The following is a 21697-nucleotide window of genomic DNA, read 5'->3' as shown; positions in this document are numbered from 1 at the left end:
CCTTCAGGGAGGAAATGTGTTTGCTGCCTTGAACCAAGAGCAGAGTGAAGAGGAGGAGGAGGAGGGGGAAGAAGAGGAAGAAGAAGAAGAAAAAATCTTAAAGCCCATCAAACTTGACAGGAATAAGAGCAACAAGGTGAGCTGCATTCAGGAATAATCTATCAGGAGTGATCTGACGGTTAAGTTTCCAGATTCGGGGTGGGCAGCCTTATTTCATGTGGCCTTTAGCTGAATTGTAAAAATATTGAAAGCAGTCCTGTCTGCCTCACCCTGCTATGTGAGGAAAGGGTCAGAAAAAGAAAAGAGTGGATCAAAAAATAACAATTACCTGGCGGAAAAGGCCATGGAGAGGAGAGGCAGCTCCATCTGCGATTGCTATGCCGTTGTCTTAGGACAGGGGTAGGCAACCTTGGCTCTTTTATGACTCGTGGACTTCAACTCCCAGAATTCCTGAGCCAGCCTTGCTGAGGGGAAAGGGAGAGGTCTCCAAGCTGAGCCATGCTGGCTCAGGAATTCTGGGAGTTGAAGTCCACGAGTCATAAAAGAGCCAAGGTTGCCTACCCCTGGCCTAGGAGTTACTCTTAAGGTGATGCAGGCTTCAGTAGTACATGTTGTCCTCCCCCATCCCCCAAATGGGTACACTTGAAAGGAATAAGAACAAGATATAACTGTTGGGGTGGGTCATGCCACGTGGCCACAGAAAAAATATTTGTATGCTTGCTGATTTTAAAGAATTCTGGATGTACCCTGGACTCAGTTTGAAGGCACATAGCATAGTTCACAAAGCTTAACAGGGTCATTAAGAGTTCTGACTTTCTGCCTTTAGTCCAATAGAGTGGAAGGAAGGAATAATTTTAACTCAAAATTTTGCCAGAGCAATTATAAATCAGGCTACCTTCCCTGGTTAACCAGCCTTGTTAAAATCCCAAATCCATCATCAACTGTAGCAATGAGGTGGAGATGCAGATTAGCAGGAACTGCATGTTGTTCTATTCCAGCCAGCAATGCAGAAGATACAACATTGATTGGCTGCATTATGCAAGCCCCAGCACTGCGCTCTACCTGGCCAATTAGCAAAGAGGCCATTGATGTAATGCAGTGGTTCTCAACCTGTGGATCGGGACCCCATTTAGGGTCGAACAACCATTTCACGGGGGTCGCCAAACAATGCAGTCCGCCATTTTTCCCCCCCTTTTCCTTAGCTGTGCTACTCCCTTTTATTCTATTGGCTTTTGAAAGCCAGTAGAATAGACTCTCTTGAATAGAATCTAATTCTATTGGCTTTCAAAAGCCAGTAGAAATGGTCCAGGTTGTCTCTACCCTGCTGAGCCCGCCAAAAGTTTCATTCTGCAAACGGTGCTGCACCAGTTGAGTAGTCCTCAACTTACGACCGGTTGGGGGTCGCGGCATTAAAAAGGTTGAGAACCACTGATGTAATGGATCCCATGCTAGATTGGCAGAAGGTGGGGGGGGGGCTTTATTCCCTCAAATGGTAGTCTTTGCCCCTAATTAGTAGGATTGTATGTTGCCAGATCTAAAAGTAAATGGGAGTGGTCTGTGAGCCCAGTTGATAACGCAACCCATGTTTCCATTGTTTTTCTTGTTTTAAAGCTAGCTGTAATGCCTGCATGTAGCCCTTTTTAATGCTTGGGGGAAGTGTGAAGACTGAGGGCTACAGTGAATGATCAGAGTTTCCTCCTGCTGATGAGGGCTCCTTTGAGCACAGCAGGAATAAACAAGAAGTCCTCAGCTTACAACCATTCGTTTAGTAACTATTCTAAGTTACAACAGCACTGAAAAAAGTGATATGACCATTTTTCAAATGACTGTTGCAGCAAACCCACGGTCACGTCATGGAAATTCAGACACTTAGTGCAGGGGTCTTCAAACTTAGCCCTTTTATGACTTGTGGACTTCAACTCCCAGAATTCCTCAGCCAGCAACGTTGCTGGCTGAGGAATTCTGGGAGTTGAAGTCCACAAGTCATAAAAGGGCCAAGTTTGAAGACCCCTGACTTAGTGGCTCATATTTATGATGGTTGCAATGTCTCAGGATCACGTGATCTCCTTTTGTGACCTTCTGACAAAAAAAATCTCTGAGGAAGCCAGATTCACTTAACAACAGGGTTAGTAACTTAACAGCTGTAGTGATTCACTTAACAATTGTGGCAAAAAAAAAAATCATAAAATGGGACAAAACCCACTTAACAATTAACCACAGAAATTGTCATTAAGTCGAGAATGCTGTTTAATTTTGTCATCAGTCTGGGTTTTCTTTGGTCTCGTCTGTTTCTTGAAAGCATTTACTTTAAAGTCTCATTTTATGAAAAGGACAGAAGGGTTGTCAGTGGAGCTGAGGTGTGCTTTTCCAAATTCCTAGGCAGTGATAATAAAAGTTTGATTGGCCCTGGCTCTTTCCCAACAATCAAAATAAATTCTGTTTCCTAATAGAAGGCATTGCAGATATCTAGGTATCCTGATGGTCAGATTCCTCATAGGTTCCCCCCCCCCAATCTTGGAAGTTTTACCTTCCAGATATTTTTGCTGAGCATAGCATGAATGTCAGAGATGACTTTTCGGCATTTTCCTAAGTAAAACGAGTACAGAAATAATCGAAATCCAACTTCATTTCTCTAGGCAGCCTCTGATGATGAAAAAACAAAGAAACCAGGAAAAAAAGGCTCTAAAACCAAACAAAAGGTCAGTCTGGACTGTCTGAAGTACAGATAGTCTCAACTTACAAACTCGCTTCTGAGGTGAAAGCTTAGCTGGATCACAGAAGACAAACAGCATTCAAAAATGCTATTCCAAAGTCCAAATGCTAATACAGGTAGAACGTGACTCGTCACAATTGTTTAATGACCAAAGTTATGATGACACTGAAAAAAAATAACCTATGGCTGGTACTCACAGTTATGACCGTTGCAGCATCCCCAGCGTCATGTGATCAAAAACAGGACATTTGGCAATCGGCAAGTATTTACGATTTTTGCACTGTCCTGAGGTCATGTGATTGTCATTTGTGACCTTTCCAGGGGGCTTCTGACAAGCAAAGTCAGTGGGGAAAGATGGATTTGCTTAGTGACTACATGAGTTGCTTAAAAGCCGTAGTCATAAAATCAGGCCTGGCTTGCTTAACAACTGCCTGCCTTAGCAACAGAAATTCAGGTCCCAATCCAGGTCATATGTCGAGGACTGCCAATAAACTGAGGCCAGGCAATACTTGGTGCAAAGAATGAGAGCTTGCAAGCATCCTGGTGGATCATTCAATCTTGAGGAAGGGGTCAAGTGAGGATTGAGTTGGAGTCCTTACGCTGCCATAAATGGCATAAGCATGACCTCGCCCAGAATCTAGGAAGCCTTATCTGGCCAGTCCCAGGGGAAGGCAAGCAGTCTGGCGAGATTCTTGTAATATAGGTGACAAACAATAAAGTTTTCAGCCTGAGGCTTTTCACAAGTGCTTCTGCTTACTTCCACCTGACAGAGGACCTTGCTATGATCGCTGTAATCAAAAAGGCTCAAGCTGTAGTAGACATTGCTCAAAGAGATCTTTAAATGTACAGTAGTGGCCAAAATTGTGGAAACCTTTTGGGAAAAATGTATTGAGGTTTGATGGCTAATAACGCCACTTTTGGGGGGAATAATACCATAAAATTATATATCAATGGAAAGATGATTTAATCAAGAATGTAATGCAACAAAATTTGTTCAATTATCTGTACTGTATTCTATGAAAAGTTATAGCCAAATAACCAGAAAAAGAAAGCACAACTTGCTTTGGTTGATATCAGGTAGCTTTCCTTCATCTGACTGTAGCCAATGAGCATGAGTGTTTAGAGAGCCAATCAGGAGTCATCTTGTTTTGGCAATCACAGTTATTGATGTCATGTATTGAAGCTGAGAGGAGGACATTTGTTAGTGTGTTATGTGATCGCTATCAAGTTGGTTGGGGTTTTTTTGTGTTCTTTCATTTAGTGAGCTTGTAAAACATAATAAAATTAAAGTAATGGTGCAAAGAGTTGGCTGGTTGCCCAGAAAGCGATGTAAAATAGTATTATTAAGTGAACAAGGCTACACTTATAAAGAAATTAGAAGAAAAATTGGTGGAAACGTAACCTAAGGTGGCATTTCTACTGTACACTTTTCCCAAAAGGTTTCACACAATTTTGGCCACTACTGTATTTAGCCATTAAAGTGAAACATATAAATGAAGTAAGCACGCAGTAGTACTTTAAAGCTAGATCTGTGGGAGCATTTTGTAGCTATATGACAGTGAAGGAAATACATATGGATTAGTTCCAAAGCACTTCTGTTGGTGCTTCCCTTTTTTTCCCAGGGAATTTATCTGGACATTGAAACCTTGTCCGTCACACAAATCATATATATGTATAGAAATCAAGTCATGTATAGAAAAGATTTCTCTTTCTTTGTTCTTGTCTTGGAAGCCCATCATTCTGAAAAGGGGCCTGGCGGGGAAGTCTTAACTCAAGAGGTGCCTGCAAAGTGTGATCAAAAAAAGTTGCAGTGGTAGCTGCGATGCTGTGATCAAAACTCTACTTGTTTGTTGTTGTTGTTTTTTGTATGTGCACCATACATGCAGAAACCAGGTGGAGCTTCAATCACAGAACCGTAATCACCATTTTAACTTTTTCTGACATGTGAATATTCCTCGTTTCACTGGCAAAATGAATAACAATGGAATGTCTGCCTCTCTAACTCAGGAAGAGGAAGAGGATAAGGAAGACACAAAGGGGAAAAGCAAGAAGAATGAGAAGAACAAAGGAAAACAACAGGTTTGTGACTTCAGTTGTATCCTTCATACTTGACATGGAATGTTAATGGCCAGTTTTGTAGCTTGGTAAGCTGGGCACATCACCTGATAAGCCTTTTCTAATTAATTTTCAACCACCATCATATTATCAAGGAGGCGGATCACGTTTGCCGGTTTAAACATAGAATCTTCTTCTTGTGCCATATCCGTTATCGGATGTTGGCGATCCTGTTTTTATCAGCAGCCGCACGAAAAAGTGCTGCTGAGTTTTGTCCAAACCAGTCCCTTAGATTTTGAAGCCATGATGTTCTTCTTCTGCCTGGACCTCGTTTGCCTTCAATCTTTCCCTGGAGGATTAAGTGGAGTATGCCGTATTTTTCTGGGTGTCACATCACATGTCTGAAATACTCTAATTTTCGTTTTTTAATTGTTTTGATGATTTCCCTTGGCTTTCCCAGGCGGCTGATCACCTCCTCATTTCTGACCTTGTCAACCCAGCTTATACGTAACAGCCGCCTATAAATCCACATTTCAAATGCTTTTGGTATCTTCAGGTGGCCTTCTGTCAGAGACCAGCTCTCTACTCCATAGAGCAGGATAGGAAAAATATAGCATCTGACAAGCCTGATTTTCAGTCTTAGGCTTATGTCGTGACTGCAAAAGAATCCTTGAAGAATGCTGTTCAAGCTTTCTCTATCCTTGTCTTTACTTACATAGAATTTATTTACATAGAATGTAGAGCTGAAATAATACCCTTGGACTGCAGTATCTTTTTTATTAAATGGTAAATCTTTCTCTCCCCCCCCCCCCAAAAAAAAAATTATTTTGAGTCAGATTTGACTCCTGGTGACTGTCTGGAGAAATCCCTGCAGGGTTTTTTTGACAAATTTTGGAAAGATTTGTCCTTGTCTCCTCTGGCTGAAAAAGAGTGACTGGCCCAAAGTCTCCCAGCTGGCTTTGTGGCTAAAATGGGGCCATAACTCATGGTCTCTCAGTTTCTAGCCTGATGCCTTAACCCAGGAGTAGACAACCTTGGCTCTTTCATGACTTGTGGACTTCAACTCCCAGAATTCCTGAGCCAGCCATGCTGAGGGGAAAGGGAGAGGTTTCCAAGCTGAGCCATGGTGGCTCAGGAATTCTGGGAGTTGTAGTCCACGAGTCCTAAAAGAGCCAAGGTTGCCTACCCCTGCCTTAACCACTGTACCAAACTGGCTCTTAAGCGGTTCAAATAAGAATACTAGCATAGATATGGATACTGTTGTAGAAGAGAAGTGAGAAATTGTTATAGAAATGGCTTCTATATCTGTTGGGCAAAAGCAAAAAGTTGGGGTTATAAGTTTGTTACCTTCTGCTATGCTAAGGAGAGTCGGAAGTCAGTGCCTTTTTCTTTTTTCCCCTCCCTCCTTTACACTATCTCCCTTTTCTCCCCCTCCATTTTGTCTTAGTTTTCCACATTTTTTTTCCTTGTATTTTATATTTTGATAAAATTAATAAAATTTCTGAAAGAAAAAAAAAAAGTGAGAAAACAAAGAAGTTGGCCATTATGCAGGCTGGACGGTAGACAGTTTGTGTGACAAGGGCCCAGGAAGAGCGAACAATCCCCAGGGGGACTGAGTACCTTTCGGGAAGGAGAAACGAAAACACAGATGCAGATCCTGACATTCATCCCTCATTTTTGCTTCCAGGAGAGCAGGAAAAAAGAAATGTCGAGATATAAATATATATTTCTTATTGTGTGGAACTTGTGCTTGGGTTGAGTCATTCTGTGTGTCATTTCTCTCTCTCCCTCCCTCCCTTCTTGACATTCAGAGAGGAGGCTCAGCGTTTGCCACCCTGGCTCAGAGTGATGAGGAGGAAGCAGAAGAAAACAAGCCCAAGGAAAAATCTAAGGTGCAGGAGAAGAGGAATGTAGAAGAATGAGAGCCAAAGTCCACAGAGACCAGCTGATGGATAGATCACTAATTAGGTTCTGGTTGGGATTGTTTGTTAGCTGGTCAAAGTAGCTCCGTCGGGTAGAATTCAGGGTTTGAGCTCATCTTTTCCAGGGGATGCCAGACCCTAAATATTGAAACACTGATCTGAACTGGAAGTGATCTCTTAAGTTGCTGTCTTCTCCTATTCAATTTCCAAGGGTAACAACTGTGAAGGCTAATAATAATAATAATAGTTAGAAGGGACCTTGGAGGTCATCTAGTCCAACCCCCTGCTCAGGCAGGAAACCCTATATCATTTCGGACAAATGGCTGTCCAGACTCTTCTTAAAAACTTCCAGTGTTGGAGCATTCACCACTTCTGGAGGCAGATTATTCCACTGGTTAATTGTTCTAACTGTCAGGAAGTTTCTCCTTAGTTCTAGGTTGCTTCTCTTCTTGATTAGTTTCTATCTGTTGCTTCTTGTCCTGCCTTCAGGTGCCTTGGAGAATAGCTTGATTCCCTCTTCTTTGTGGCAGCCCCTGAGATATTAGAACACTGTTATCGTATCCCCCCTCGTCCTTCTCTTCATTAAACTAGACATACCCAATTCCAGCAACCGTTCCTTATATGTTTTCGCCTTCAGTCCCCTAATCATCTTTGTTGCTCTTCTCTGCACTCTTTCTAGAGCAGTGGTTCTCAACCTTTTTAATGCCGCGACCCCCAACCGGTCGTAAGTCAAGGACTACTCAACCGGTCGTAAGTCGGGGACTACTCAACTGGTGCAGCACCGTTTGCAGAATGGGACTTTTGGCGGGCTCAGCAGGGCAGAGACAGCCTGGACAATTCCTATTGGCTTTTGAAAGCCAATAGAATTAGACTCTATTCAAGAGAGTCTATTCTATTGGCTTTCAAAATAAAAGGGAATAGCACAGCTAAGGAAAAGGGGGGGGGGGAAATGGCAGACTGCGTTGTTTGGCGACCCCCGTGAAATGGTCATTCGACCCCAAATGGGGTCCCGACCCACAGGTTGAGAACCACTGTTCTAGAGTCTCAACATCTTTTTTACATCGCGGTGACCAAATGCCATTTCTGTGGCATTATTGTCTCTTACCCTACTAACTACAATACAAATAGTCCTGGCTTATCGATCTCTCATTCAGTGACTGTTTGAATTATGATGACACTGGATGAGTGATACTGAAACAAATATCAAAACTCCAGCTGTTGCTTTTGTCATGTGTGTGTGTGCGTGTGTGTGTGTGTGAGAGAGAGAGAGATAAAAGGGCCATCTTTCCCCACCCCTGATCTAGTGGGACAAGGGTAGGGTGCTGTCATCCCTGATAAGCAGGAAGCAGACTGTTTTGAATTTAAAATAGTTTCTTCCCTTAAGGATGTTTCTGAGTAGGCTGATCATTTTTAATGGTTATATTTCAACAATTAGGTTATTTGCAAAACTGGAAGAGAGTTGGAATTACTATTGTGTTTTTGTTTTGTTTCCTTGCTTAACAAAATGTTTATGCCCATTTCCTTGGTTTTCATTTTAGGCTGGAGCCAAACAAGCTGCTCCGTCTGAAGAAACTACTCAAAAAACAAAAGGGAAAAAGAATCAGCCAGCCAAGGTAAGTGTACACAATCTAATGAAGAAGCCAGAATGGCCAGTTTTGATGGTTGTGTGGAAGATGCATGTGATTCCGTTACTGCTCTGTGTGCTGAGTGTTGCCCTTTTCAGCAAGCTCAGAGCAGCTGTTTCAACCTTTGGACTGTTATCCGCATCTTAAACAAGCCAAGGTGGTGTCCCTCAAAGAGAGTTCAAGGTCTTTGAATGCAACTGTCAGTTAGGGTGGGCGAGATTGTTAATGATGCCAGCTTAATTAGGGTTTGCAAGTTTAAATAGGAATATGGACAAAAGAAGCTACAAAACTGTGTAATTTCATAGGATCATGGAATCATAGGTTTGGAAACCACCTTGCAGATCTTCTAGGTCCAATCCCTAGACAATTGTTGTCCAGTCTTTCCCGGAAGCCTCCCAACAATGGAACATTTCTTGGCCTTGTTCCTAGGATTTTAGGAGCAGTTTAGACAATTTTGTGTTCCTTTGCTTTTGTCTTCTGGTCTGACTTAGCTCCTGGTACTACATGGATAAGTCCATGCAGTCTTCTAGGCAACATTTTCTTCTAGGCCTAAGAAAGAATGATTATCTCAAGGTCAGCCAGCTGGCTTCCATGTCTTAAGCAAGACTGGAACTCTGGTTTATCTGCTTTTAGTCCAGTTACTTAACCCACTAGATAGCAAGCTGGCTTTCAGTCTAGACAACAATATAGAGCAGGGGTAGGCAACCTCGGCTCTTTTATGACTCGTGGACTTCAACTCCCAGAATTCCTGAGCCAGCATGGCTCAGCTTGGAAACCTCTCCCTTTCCCCTCAGCATGGCTGGCTCAGGAATTCTGGGAATTGAAGTCCATGAGGCATAAAAGAGGCAAGGTTGCCTACCCCTGATATAGAGGAACTCCTCAAGGTACAACTGCAACGGAGGCCAAAACTTACGTTGCTAAATGTGAAACGTGTTTAGTGAGTTTGGGCCCGTTTTACGACTTTTCCTGCCACATTCGTTAAGTGAATCACTGTAGTTGTTAAATTAGTAGCGCTGTGTTTTAAGTGAACCTGGCTTCCCCATTGACTTTGCTTGTCAGAAGGCCTCAAAAGGGGATTGCGTGACCACAGGACACTGCAACCGTCATAAATGTGAGTCAGTTATCAAGCATCCGAATGTAAATCACGTGACCCTGGGGATGCTGCAACGGTCATAAAGGGGAAAAAACGGTCACACTATTTTCAGTGCCGTTGTAATTTCAAACAGTCACGAAACGAACTTTGTAAGTCGAAGATTACCTGTATTCTATATCATGCCCTTCTGCAGGTAGTCCTCGAATTACAATCATTCTTTTAATGGCCATTCAAAGTTACAACAGCACTGAAAAATATGACATGACCTTTTTTTCACATGATCATTCCCCATGGTCACACTATTGAAATTCAGATGCTTAGCAACGAGCATGTATTTATGATGGTTGCAGTGTCCCCGGGGGGGGGGTCATGTGATCACCTTTTGCGACCTTCTGACAACAAAGTCAATGGGGAAGCCAGATTCACATAATAATAATAATAATAATAATAATAATAATAATAATAATAATAACAACAACAACAACAACACCCCAGACTTAACAATTGTCGATAAGAAAGACAAAAAAGTCTGGATAGTGGACGTGGCAGTGCCTGGAGATAGCAGAATAGAAGAGAAAGAACTGGAGAAGATAACAAAATACAAAGACCTACAATAGAAATAGAAAGACTGTGGCAAAAGCAAGCAAGGGTAGGCTCCTTGGGTGCAATCCCAAAACAATTGGAGCACCACTTGAACACCATTGGCATTGACAAATTCGCTATTAGTCAATTGCAAAAGGCGGCCTTACTAGGAACTGCTTCCATCCTGCGACGATATCTGTAATACCATCAAACATCCACATCTGCCTATCCCAGGTCCTGGGTAAGGACTCGATAGGTAGACAACATGCCAAATCCAGTCTGAACATCTGGCTGACTGTGCGACGATCCATAATAATAATAAAGTTGGAAGGGACCTTGGAGGTCATCTAGTCCAACCTCCTGCTCAGGCAGGAAACCCTATGCCATTTCAGACAAATGGCTGTCGAGTTTCTTCTTAAAAACCTCCAGTGTTGGAGCATTCACCACTCCTGGAGGCAGGTTGTTCCACTGGTAATTGTTCTAACTGTCGGAAAATTTCTCCTTGGTTCTCCTTAACTGTGTTATTAGCTTATCAACTGCAGCAATTGATTAGACAACTGTGACAAGAAAGGTGCTATCATGGGGCAAACCTCATATTGCTGTCTCACTTAGCAACAGAAATTAGGATAGGATAGAATTCTTTATTGACCAAGTGTGATTGGACACTCAAGGAATTTGTCTTTGGACCATAAGCTCTCAGCGTACATAAAGCTATGAGTGATAAATCATGATCATAGTCATCATACAAATACATTCATCATAAATCATAAGATGCAACACTTAGTCATAATCATAGGATACCAAATAAGCAATCGACATAAATCATGCTAGGAAACTAAAACAATATAAATTGTAAGATACAAGCAACAAAATAGTCATAAGACAAGGAGTTAGGTAATAGGAAAGATGGGAAGAATATTAGTAATTCAGCCTTATTAGGTAGTTTGACAGTGTTGTGGGAATTATTTGTTTAGCAGACTGATGGCATGGGGGTGAAAAAGCTGCCCTTGTGGTCTGGTTATTCTGGTGTGCAATGTCCTATAGCATGGGTGTCAAACTTGTCATGTCATGTGTCGCAATGTGTATTGCAACTTTTTTCCCATTGCCGGCAATGGGGTGGGTGCAGTTTTAGCATGACACATCCGGTTTGTGGGCCGGCAGTTTGACACTCCTGCCCTATAGCGTATTTTTGAGGGTAGAAGTTGAAACAGTTTATGTCCAGATGCGAGGAATTTGTAGATATTTTCACAGCCCTCTTTTCGGCTCATGCAGTATACAGGTCCTCAGTGGAAGGCAGTCTGGTAGCAATTGTTTTTTCTGCAGTTCTAATTTATCTGTTAAAGTCTGTGTCTGTCTTGTTTGATTACAATGCCAAACCAGACAGTTATAGAGGTGCAAATGACAGACTCAATAATTCCTTTGTAGAACTGTATCAGCAGCTCCTTGGGCAGTCTGAGCTTTCGGAGTTGGCGCAGGAAGAACATTATTTGTTGTGCTTTTTTGATGACATTTTTGATGTTAGGTGTCCATTTTAAATCTTGAGATATTATAGAACCCAGAAACTTGAAGGTCTTTACTATTGATACTGTGTTGTCTAGTATTGTAAGAGGTAATAGAATAAGAGGGTTTCTCCTAAAATCTACAATCATTTCTACAATTTTGAGTGTGTTTAATTCAAAATTATTCTGGCCGCACCACAAGGCTAGTTGTTCAACCTCCCGTCTTTATGCAGATTCATTGTTGTCTCATATGAGACCAATCACTGTTGTATCATCTGCAAACTTCAGTACTTTAACAGAGGGATCTTTTGAGATGCAGTCATTGGTATATATAAAGAGAAGTGGAGAGAGCACACAGCCCTGGAGGTGTGTGTGTGTGTGTGTGCGTGCGTGCACTAATTGTACAGGTATCTGATGTGATTTTGCCTAGCTTCACCTGCTGCTTCCTGTCTGTTAGAAAACTTATGATCCACTTACAAGGCACAGTTAGCTGATTCAGTTTAGTTAGAAGAATATCTGGAATGATGATATTGAATGCTGAGCTAAGGTCTACAAAAAGTACCTTTGCATAGGTCAGTGATGGCGAACCTTTTAGAGACCGAGTGCTCCAAAACCGCCCCCCCCACCCTGTCCCCGCTCTGCCCTGCCAGCTGGGCCACCCACCACCCCCACAGCCCGCCACAGATCATCCAGGCAGCCCAGCAGCACCATGGCGGCCACGCCCTCCAACTGTGCCTTGCAGCAGCATCTGCATGCGACGGGACACAAGGGCGGAGTCTTATCCCCGTTGCCCGGCTACTCTGTACTTGGCTGCGCTGCTGTGCGTGGGCCATGCCCGGGGGCGACTCTCCTCCAGGGGCGCTGCTGGTGAGGAGGGGGCTGTGGCAACGGTGCGTGTGCCCAAGGAAAGGGCTCCGAGTGCCGCCTCTGGCACACATGCCATAGATTTGCCATCACTGGCATAGGTCCTTGGAGATTCAGGATGTTGTAGGATGTACTGCAGAGTCATATTAAGAGCATCACTGGCCAATCTATTTACTCAGTAAGCAAATTGCAACGGGTCTAATTGTGGTAGTATGTCGAGGATCACCTGTATGCAATCTGTACTACTTTTGTGACAAGGACCTGTGGAGTTGCTGGAAGTGAGCAAATGAGAAACTCTTTCCAATATAATGTATGATGTATTCTTTTCTTGATCTTGGCTTCTCCATTGTTGCAGAATATGTTTGCTGCTCTAGAGGCAGAGGAGACAGATGAGGAAGAGGATGATGGAGAGGAAAACTTCATGGAGGAGAAAGAAAAGTCCAAACAGGACAGCCAGCCGGTAAGGATCCAATTCTCTAGGGTGAAGTATGAACCCATTGGTTTAATGCACCTTCCTCTGTGCGGCCCCTTGTTAAGTATGATGGGGTAGTGTGGGTGACTTGGGAAGAAGAGCAGACCTCAGGAATCTGACATCCTGCAAGGTATTTCAGACATTTGAATGCTCTAGAGCAGTGGTGGCGAACCCGCCAGAGACCCCCTGGATCTCCCCCAACCCTTCCCAGCCCCCACAAGCATCCCTCCCCACAAACACCATCAAGGTGGCCACACCCACCGTGGCCACGCCCACCCAGTCGACTGTGACCACTGAGGTCACGCCCACCCAGCACGCAGCGATAAATAAATGGGTTTTGGGTTGCAGTTTGGGCACTCGATCACTAAAAGGTTCACCACTACTACTCTAAAGCAGGGGTCCCCAACCCCCGATCTGTGGGATACAACCCCCAGGCCGTGGCATGCCAGCAACCGGTCCGCACAAACAAGCAAACCCCATCCGCGGGATACAGACAGCACACAAAACCACGCCCCCTCCAGTCCGCGGAAAACCCGCTCTCCACGTAACTGGTCCTTGGTGCCCAAAAGGTTGGGGATCTCTGCTCTAGAGCTGACACTGCTGCCTTTGTTCTCCACCCATGTTAATCATGAATTGGGGAAAACGTCTTAAAATATTTGTACGTGATCATGTGAGGAGTGGGGGAGGGCAATCGAGAAATGAAAAGATCTTATTTAAGCCTCTGCTCTTCATATAGGTCCATCATTTCCCCAAAATGTAAAAAGAAAAAGAAAGGACTATTTTAGCCCTTTCCATTTACAGGGACTCAGAACGTGTTACAGAAAAATAGTTTCTGGGGCACCTAGATATGATGGGGATAGCAGCACAGCCTGTTTATCGCTGCTCCATAAAGTTTTCTATTATTTTCTCCTGGTTCTTGCTCTCTGCACTGTAGAGCTTTCGTCTGGGGAAGGACTCTACTTGGAGGGGCCAGAGCTTGCCTTAACTGAATTGGGCCATAATAAAATTTCAATGGAAAACAGTCCTTAGGATCTCAGGAAGGCACTATGGGAACTCCACTAAATTCCTGAAGGTGCCCCTCCCCTGCCCTCCCCCCCCCACTTGACTATGAAATTAACGGTCAATCTACAAACTTGGGATTCTCACAGGAATCCTAGCAATTAGTGTAGCAATAGCAATACACTTAGACTTAAATACTGCTTCACGGTGCTTTACAGCTCTAAGTCAGTGGTTCTCAACCTTTTTAATGCCACGACCCCCCCCCAACCGGTCATAAGTCGAGGATTACTCAACTGGTGCAGCACCGTTTGCAGAATGGGACTTTTGGCGGACTCAGCAGGGCAGAGACAGCCTGGACAATTCCTATTGGCTTTTGAAAGCCAATAGAATTAGACTCTATTCAAGAGAGTCTATTCTATTGGCTTTCAAAAGCCAATAGAATAAAAGGGAGTAGCACAGCTAAGGAAAAGGGGAAATAAATGGCGGACTGCGTTGTTTGGCGACCCCCGTGAGATGGTCGTTCGACCCCAAATAGGGTCCCGACCCACAGGTTGAGAACCACTGCTCTAAGTGGTTTTACAGAGTCAGCAAAATCTAGGTCCTCATTTTACCGACCCTGGAAGGAAGGAAGGCTACGTCAACCTTGAGCTAGCCAGGATCGAACTGCCGGCAGCCGGCAGTCCGCAGAAGTAGCCTGCAGTACTGCACTCTGACCACTGCACCACCACGGCTCTAATGTACTTTCTAATAAGATTGGAACGACTATGTAGAAATTTTCCTCCCTTTCCTAAGACGAGTCACTTGTGATAATTGAAGTTGAAGCAGCCAAGTAGTCAAGGCAGTCTATTGAAGTAAGATTGAGGCCTGGAGATGACATGACGGGACTTAACTCTGCATCCAACCTCCAAAGATTTCACAGTAAACTCTTTTTGGTCCTGACATGATAACGTTCGGCTGCCGTGAACTGGTTTCCTCTAATCTCTGTAGGCATCGGAGGAGGAAGATGAGAAGAAGGAAGATGATCCCTATGCACATCTCAGCAAGAAGGAGAAGAAGAAACTCAAGAAACAGGTTAGATGTGGTCCTCCAGTGGAAGCCAACTGTTACTTCTACTTTTTGTGACTTTGCTTGACTTTGCAGTCATAACACACATTCTTTTTGTGTTATTTTTATTCTCTTCTCCCTGTTTTAAGGGGTTTATAAAAGCAGATTGTACAGGGGAAGGTAGAAATAAATCTCACTGCAGTTGAGATTGGGAATAAACTCTGCTGTGAAATCTATCTAAAGTAGCTTGCGGGACATTTGAAATTGTAGCAGAAACATGTAGATTCATTTCCTCTTCAGATACGATAAAATAAGATAAGATAACCTTTATTGTCATTTTTTTACTGTGGGCACAACGGCACACATCAAAAATGAAATTTAGTTGCCCGCTCTCAAAGTGAAACACATACATGACACACACCTAAACATACTATATACAACATATGTACAGACCCACACCCCTACATGTACATAACAAATAAATATTAAATACTGTCCATCTTGAATATATAACGGAAGGAGGAAGCTTGAAATGGGACCTAGGAGGTGGGTGTCTTCTGTTGTGATGCCTCCTTTTTGGAATGAATATCCTACCCCAGAGATTATTTGAATGCTTCTGATCCTCTTAGCTTTCAGGAAAGTTTTGAAAATGAGTTATTTCCCCAGTTGTTGGGTCAGGAAAATAGACGAGCCTGTCTTCTGGAAGATGAAGTGTATCTAACTGTTTGTCTGATACACTGGTTATAGGTTTCATGTTTTTAGATTTTGTCTGGTGTTTTATTTATAATTAATGTTCCCTGTTTGGTTTATACTGGATGCACATTGCCCAAAAATTATGTGCCCAGTTATGTGCATTGGGCAGTTATGTAAACAGACCTATATATTATAGCTGGGTGCTGATACAGCTTACTGGGTCCGAGTGGGTAGGTGGTATTTTACTACCATTGTTTTACAGATGCTTATATCTTTGTCAAAGCTGCTAACATTGGATGTTCTTGCTTTGACAACATATGAAGATGCAGCCTTTTTCTTTCTTGTGCTTTACTTTTAGAATTAGATGATGCTGTGGGAGGAGGCGGAATATGGTGGGAGTTAGTTATACATAACAATATTGTATTAGTGTGTGAATTCAGAGCTTGAAATAAGAGATGATAAAAATTGGTGTTAGAGAACGGGAGGGAAAGCCTGCAATTCAAACTAATTGGAGAATGTGATTTATGACTGTTAATTAGAGGAGGGAATTGTGCTTTGATACTATGTGCTCAGGGGAGGGGAATTCAGATTTCGGCTTTGACCATGTACGTGCCGATGCCATGCAACTCGAATAAAACGGCACATTTTGCAGTTTCATTGTGTGAAACTGTCAAATGATCTGATCTGAGCCTTTCTTTGCTCCACCAGCTGGAGTTTGAGCGGCAGGTGGCAACCTTGAAAGCAGCCAACGCGGCTGAGAATGACTTCTCAGTGTCCCAGGCAGAAATGACCTCGAGACAAGCCATGCTGGAAAACGCCTCGGACATCAAGGTACCCCGGTCTTATTTCGCACTCGGCTCCCCAGCTTTGCTTCTCTAGCTCTTCAGCACTCTCCATTTCTCTGTTCTCCTTTGCTTTTGTCTCAGCTGCACCTTTATTTCTATCTCTTGCTGGCATTGTGACCTCAAACGATCGTTATATTTTTGAGAATTGTTGAATTTTGCCTGCTCAGGATTGTGAATAAATAAGCTTTGCCTTTTTAAAAGGACCTTTTTTTAAAAAAAAAAAAAAATCTTTTAAAAAAAAATCCTAAAAAATTGACGACGATACTAATTTCTCATTTTGCTCAGTCTGGTTCTGTAAGAGTAAGTGCAGATAAATTGTGACATCTTTGCTTAGGGTGGTGGCATTCTGCACTTTGTCACAAATATCTTCCAAGCTAATCCCCAAAATAATGAAGGCAATAAAATGCAACCTTGGAACCATCAAAGTAAACAAAAAACAGATCTCGTGGGTGAAATATGTTTTAAAAAACCCCTTTAATATCCTTCATTTTCTGTTTCAGCTGGAAAAGTTCAGCATCTCAGCTCACGGAAAAGAATTGTTTGTCAATGCAGACTTATATATTGTAGCTGGGCGCCGATATGGCTTGGTGGGCCCGAATGGGTAGGTGTATTTTATTACAGTGATTATTATACAAGTGTTATAATGCCTCCTGAACAAAAAGTATTGTGAAATGCTTTTACAAATTAAAAAAATATATCCTAACAATATGGTGAGACCATGTTGTAGTGGACTAATTGGGAGGGGTCCAATAATAAAATTCTGTTAGGTTGCAGAACCCACAGTGATTTTCGTCATTTATATAATATTTCGTCATTTATATAATATTTCAGTTTATTTATTTAGAAAGTTTATGTAGCCGCCTACTCGCTCTCAGTGACTGTAGGTGGCTTACATACAATAAAAACACAGTATAGATTTTTTTAAAAAAGAAAATAATAATATCATGCACACATACACAGTGACAACAAACACTCATATCAGCCATTTAACGGGCTCCATCCCACTCTGGGTTCTCCAGGCCCTCTGGCAAAATCACATCTTCAGGCCCTTATGAAAGAGTGGGAGGGAGCCACTACGGAGAAGGCCCTTCTTCTGGGTCCCTCCAGATGCAGCTCCTTAGGGAACGGGACTCGCAACATTCCTTGCCTCCCCTCTCTAGTGAATTGGCTAGATGTGACCAGCAAGAGACGGTGCCTCAGATAACACAGATAACAAGAGAAGGACAAGGGGAGATATGATAGCAGTGTTCCAGTATTTCAGGGGCTGCCACAAAGAAGAGGGAGTCAAGCTATTCTCCAAAGCGCCTGAAGGCAGGACAAGAAGCAACAGATGGAAACTAATCAAGAGAAGCAACCTAGAACTAAGGAGAAATTCCCTGACAGTTAGAACAATTAACCAGTGGAACTACTTGCCTCCAGAAGTTGTGAATGCTCCAACACTGGAAGTTTTAAAGAAAAGATTGGACAACCATTTGTCTGAAATGGTATAGGGTTTCCTGCTTGAACGGGGTTGGACTCGATACCCTCCAAGGTCCCTCCCAACTTTATTATTATTATCATTATTATTATTATTACATTTGACAAGCAAAAATCCGAACTATTCCTCCCATTGTTCTACAGATAAGACATGGAAGAAGAGAAAAGTCTCTAACAGGCATCTAAAACATTTAATAGGAGATCCTTCACAAATTACACATGATGATGTGTTACCCCTGGAATTTCTACTGCTTTATTTGATCACCCCAACATTTGGGAAAAAAACACCACATTTGTCCAATACTAATATCTTGCTCGGAAAACCACTCTGAAATGGGAAGTTGGTAGATTGTGTTTCTCCTCAGGCATCTTCCATATTCTAAAATACTTGGGAGAAACTTTGCTGGTCAACTCCAGTGCCTCTTTTGTCTGATCTCTACCCTTCTTTTCAGGAAGGGAAAAACCACTTTGCTGAAACATATTGCTAACCGGGCCTTGAGCATCCCTCCCAACATTGATGTACTGCTTTGTGAACAAGGTAAAGGAATAAAAGGGAAAAAAACAGCCAAGCAGCTCTTGGGCTCATTGGTCCCTTTTTGGGGAGAGGGATTAAAACTCCTATGTTGCTGGGCTGATGAGGTTTGAAATCTAGTGCCCAGTTGTAGCAGGCCGGTCAGTTTGGTATCTTTTCCTTTAGGCAGAGAGCACTTTCTGTTGTTTCTCACTTTAGACCAGGGGTCTCCAAACTTGACAACTTAAAGACTTGTGGACTTCGACTCCCAGAATTCCCAGCATGGCTGGATGAGGAATTCTGGGAGTTGAAGTCCACAAGTCTTAATGTTTGCCAAGTTTGGAGACCCTTGGTTTAGACTAGGGGTAGGCAACCTTAGCTCTTTTATGACTCGTGGACTTCAACTCCCAGAATTCCTGAGCCAGCCATGCTGAGGGGAAAGGGAGAAGTTTCCAAACTGAGCCATGCTGGCTGAGGAGTTCTGGGAGTTGAAGTCCATGAGTCATAAAAGAGCCAAGGTTGCCTACCCCTGGTTTAGACCCCTGTAACTCATGAAACCAAGGATTTTCTGGAACTTGTGAACTAGCACCATAATCTGTGTTTAAACATGACAGGAAGCTCAGACTTTTCTGATTGGCTGTCAGATCTCTTAGCTGCCCAGTTTCCCATCGTTTGATGACATTAAAGTCCATAAGCAGATAACCTCCTGCATGTGGAAGACAAGCCTATTGCTTGTCTTTTATTGCCACCCTGATTGCTATTTCAGGATCCAGAGAAATGTGTTTGAAAGGTTTTCGCATTCCCTAAAATCATGCTATTAGGCTTGTTGATGCCCTCTTCAGCCAGATGATCTTCTTTCCATTTTCTCCTCTTGTTCCTCACAGAGGTTATTGCGGATGAGACTCCGGCAGTCCAAGCGGTGCTCAAGGCTGACACCAAGCGACTGAAGCTGTTGGAGGAGGAGAAGCGTCTGCAGGCCCAGCTGGAGAAAGGGGATGATGCAGCAGCAGAACGCCTGGAAAAGGTATGCAGGAGCCATGATGGGCTTTTTATCCTGGGTGTGGGGATGGGTTGCCCGCGATTCGTTGACAGGTAGTCCTCGACGTGCGACTGGTCACTTAGCAATTGTTCGAAGTGACATCAGACCTAACAATTCTCCCCCCCCCCCCAACTCTGCATCTGGCCCACATTTTTGATGATTTGCAGCGTCCTGCAGTCACATGATCACAATTTATGACTTTTTTTTTTTTTTTTTTTGCTGGAAACTACCATTTACTTCTGGTTTCTAGCAAAAAAACACCCCTTGTGGATAATGGATTCGCATAGCAACTGTGGCAATTCGCTTAATCCCACCTTAGCCATGAAAGCCAGCCGGGTGATTTGGCTCCACTCAATCTCTCTCAGCCCAACTTACCTCAGAGAGTTGCCGTTGTGGGAAAAATAGGAGGGAGGGAGGTGTGTTGGATATGTTCGCCACCTTGAGTTGTTTATAAAAATAATAATAGGCAGGTTATTGAATGAATGAATAAATAAATAGCAACTACAATCTCTGCTGGGCCAGTTTGGTACCTCTGTGATGAGGAGACAGGATGTCTCTCAACATCAATGGCAGGGAATGTGAAATGGACAGAGCTTTTGTTCGTAATACTGTGGGTGTCAGTTGAGCTGGTCTAGGAAAGCATGTTGGACTAAGTCAAGGGTAGGCAACCTTGGCTCTTTTATGACTCGTGGACTTCAACTCTCAGAATTCCTGAGCTAGCATGGCTCAGCTTGGAAACCTCTCCCTTTCCCCTCAGCATGGCTGGCTCAGGAATTTGGGAGTTGAAGTCCACCAGTCATAAAAGAGCCAAGGTTGCCTACCCCCGGACTAAGTAGTCCAGACTTTCTCAGCCTGGTGGCCCCGGATGTGTTGAGATGGCCACTCTCAGAATTTTCTAAAGTTTTTAGGGAATTGAATAGAAAATGTTAATAGAATTGAAGGCCCTGTCTCCATCCTATCCTAACCCTGACCTTAACTCTAGCACCTGGAACGGCCTGTTGTTCTTACATGCCCTTCCTATTCTTCCAGGTCTATGAGGAACTGCGGGCGACAGGAGCAGCGGCAGCAGAGGCCAAAGCTCGGCGAATCCTGGCTGGGTTGGGCTTCAACCCTGAAATGCAGAATAGGCAAACCAAGAAATTCTCAGGAGGTTGGCGCATGAGGGTCTCCTTGGCCAGGTAATTGTTGAAAGCTGAATATCAGCCAGAAGGATGGAAAATAACATGGTAACTACTCCAAAGCAATCCACCCAGTTCACTATTTTCCTTACATTAGTCCCGTCCTAAGCTGGCTTCCTCTGGATGGTCATGCTGGCTTCAGATGATGAACACTGCATTTTAATACATCTGGAGAAGACCAGTTTGAGAAGCCTTCTGCTGGATAGACCAATGTTTGGGCTTGATAAGAAGCATCTTCCAAATGCCTGTTGATCTTCCTAAAAATAATGGGAGAGATATTGTCTTGGGTTTTAGTAGTTGGTTTCACATGGTAAAGAAATCCAAAACTGAAGAAACTCTCTTATGGCTTTGTATCCAATCCTTTTTTAGAGGGGGGGGGAGTGGGAGAGGGAGGGAGAGAGAGAGAGTGTGTGTGTTGGTTGTTGATAACATTATCCAGGGCCTATGGGTATCCAATTGGGAATAATTGCTTTAGCTCAGTGGTTCTCAACCTTTTTAATGCTGCGACCCCCCAAATGGTCGTAAGTCGAGGACTACTCAACTGGTGCAGCACCGTTTGCAGAATGGGACTTTTGGCGGGCTCAGCAGGGCAGAGACAGCCTGGACAATTCCTATTGGCTTTTGAAAGCCAATAGAATTAGACTCTATTCAAGAGAGTCTATTCTATTGGCTTTCAAAAGCCAATAGAATAAAAGGGAGTAGCACAGCTAAGGAAAAGGGGGAAAAAAATGGCGGACTGCGTTGTTTGATGACCCCTGTGAAATGGTCGTTCGACCCCAAATGGGGTCCCGACCCACAGGTTGAGAACCACTGCTTTAGCTAGATCGCCCTGAGTGGATCAGAGGCCACTCTCTGATTGCACCTGAGCATGCATTTGATAAACTAATCTTCCCTTCCTGTTCTAATACTTCTCCCTCATCCCTGCCTCTCCTTAAATGGAATTCTTTTTTTTTTTTCTTCTGGTTGCTGGGCTTAATATTCTGTAGCATTTCTTCTATGTCGCTTCTGCTTAGTGACGCATCAACGCCCTTTCTGCTCTGCTCCCTCACTGCTTCTTCTGTCTCCTTCCTTGAGTCTCAGATACAAG

General features: G+C 43.3%; 1 protein-coding gene across 2 annotated transcripts in view; it reads left to right on the top strand.

The window, feature by feature from the left end:
* Nucleotides 1-21697, top strand: part of ABCF1 (ATP binding cassette subfamily F member 1) — a 41801-nt gene that overhangs the window by 8999 nt on the left and 11105 nt on the right. For both annotated transcript variants that reach the window (XM_039341873.1, XM_039341872.1), the window contains exons 6-17: nucleotides 8-136; nucleotides 2637-2699; nucleotides 4721-4792; nucleotides 6580-6660; nucleotides 8229-8303; nucleotides 12709-12813; nucleotides 14812-14895; nucleotides 16270-16392; nucleotides 16907-17007; nucleotides 18335-18420; nucleotides 19278-19417; nucleotides 20462-20610. In XM_039341873.1, coding sequence (XP_039197807.1) covers nucleotides 8-136; nucleotides 2637-2699; nucleotides 4721-4792; nucleotides 6580-6660; nucleotides 8229-8303; nucleotides 12709-12813; nucleotides 14812-14895; nucleotides 16270-16392; nucleotides 16907-17007; nucleotides 18335-18420; nucleotides 19278-19417; nucleotides 20462-20610 — 1208 coding nt within the window. The remainder of the gene's footprint in view (nucleotides 1-7; nucleotides 137-2636; nucleotides 2700-4720; nucleotides 4793-6579; nucleotides 6661-8228; nucleotides 8304-12708; nucleotides 12814-14811; nucleotides 14896-16269; nucleotides 16393-16906; nucleotides 17008-18334; nucleotides 18421-19277; nucleotides 19418-20461; nucleotides 20611-21697) is intronic.

This window comes from Crotalus tigris, unplaced genomic scaffold (assembly GCF_016545835.1).
Source record: "Crotalus tigris isolate CLP2741 ecotype Arizona unplaced genomic scaffold, ASM1654583v1 scf7180000017773.841730, whole genome shotgun sequence".
Lineage (NCBI taxonomy): Eukaryota > Metazoa > Chordata > Lepidosauria > Squamata > Viperidae > Crotalus > Crotalus tigris.
The sequence above is the reverse complement of the archived record's forward strand: the minus strand, read 5'-3'. Positions and strand labels throughout refer to the sequence as shown.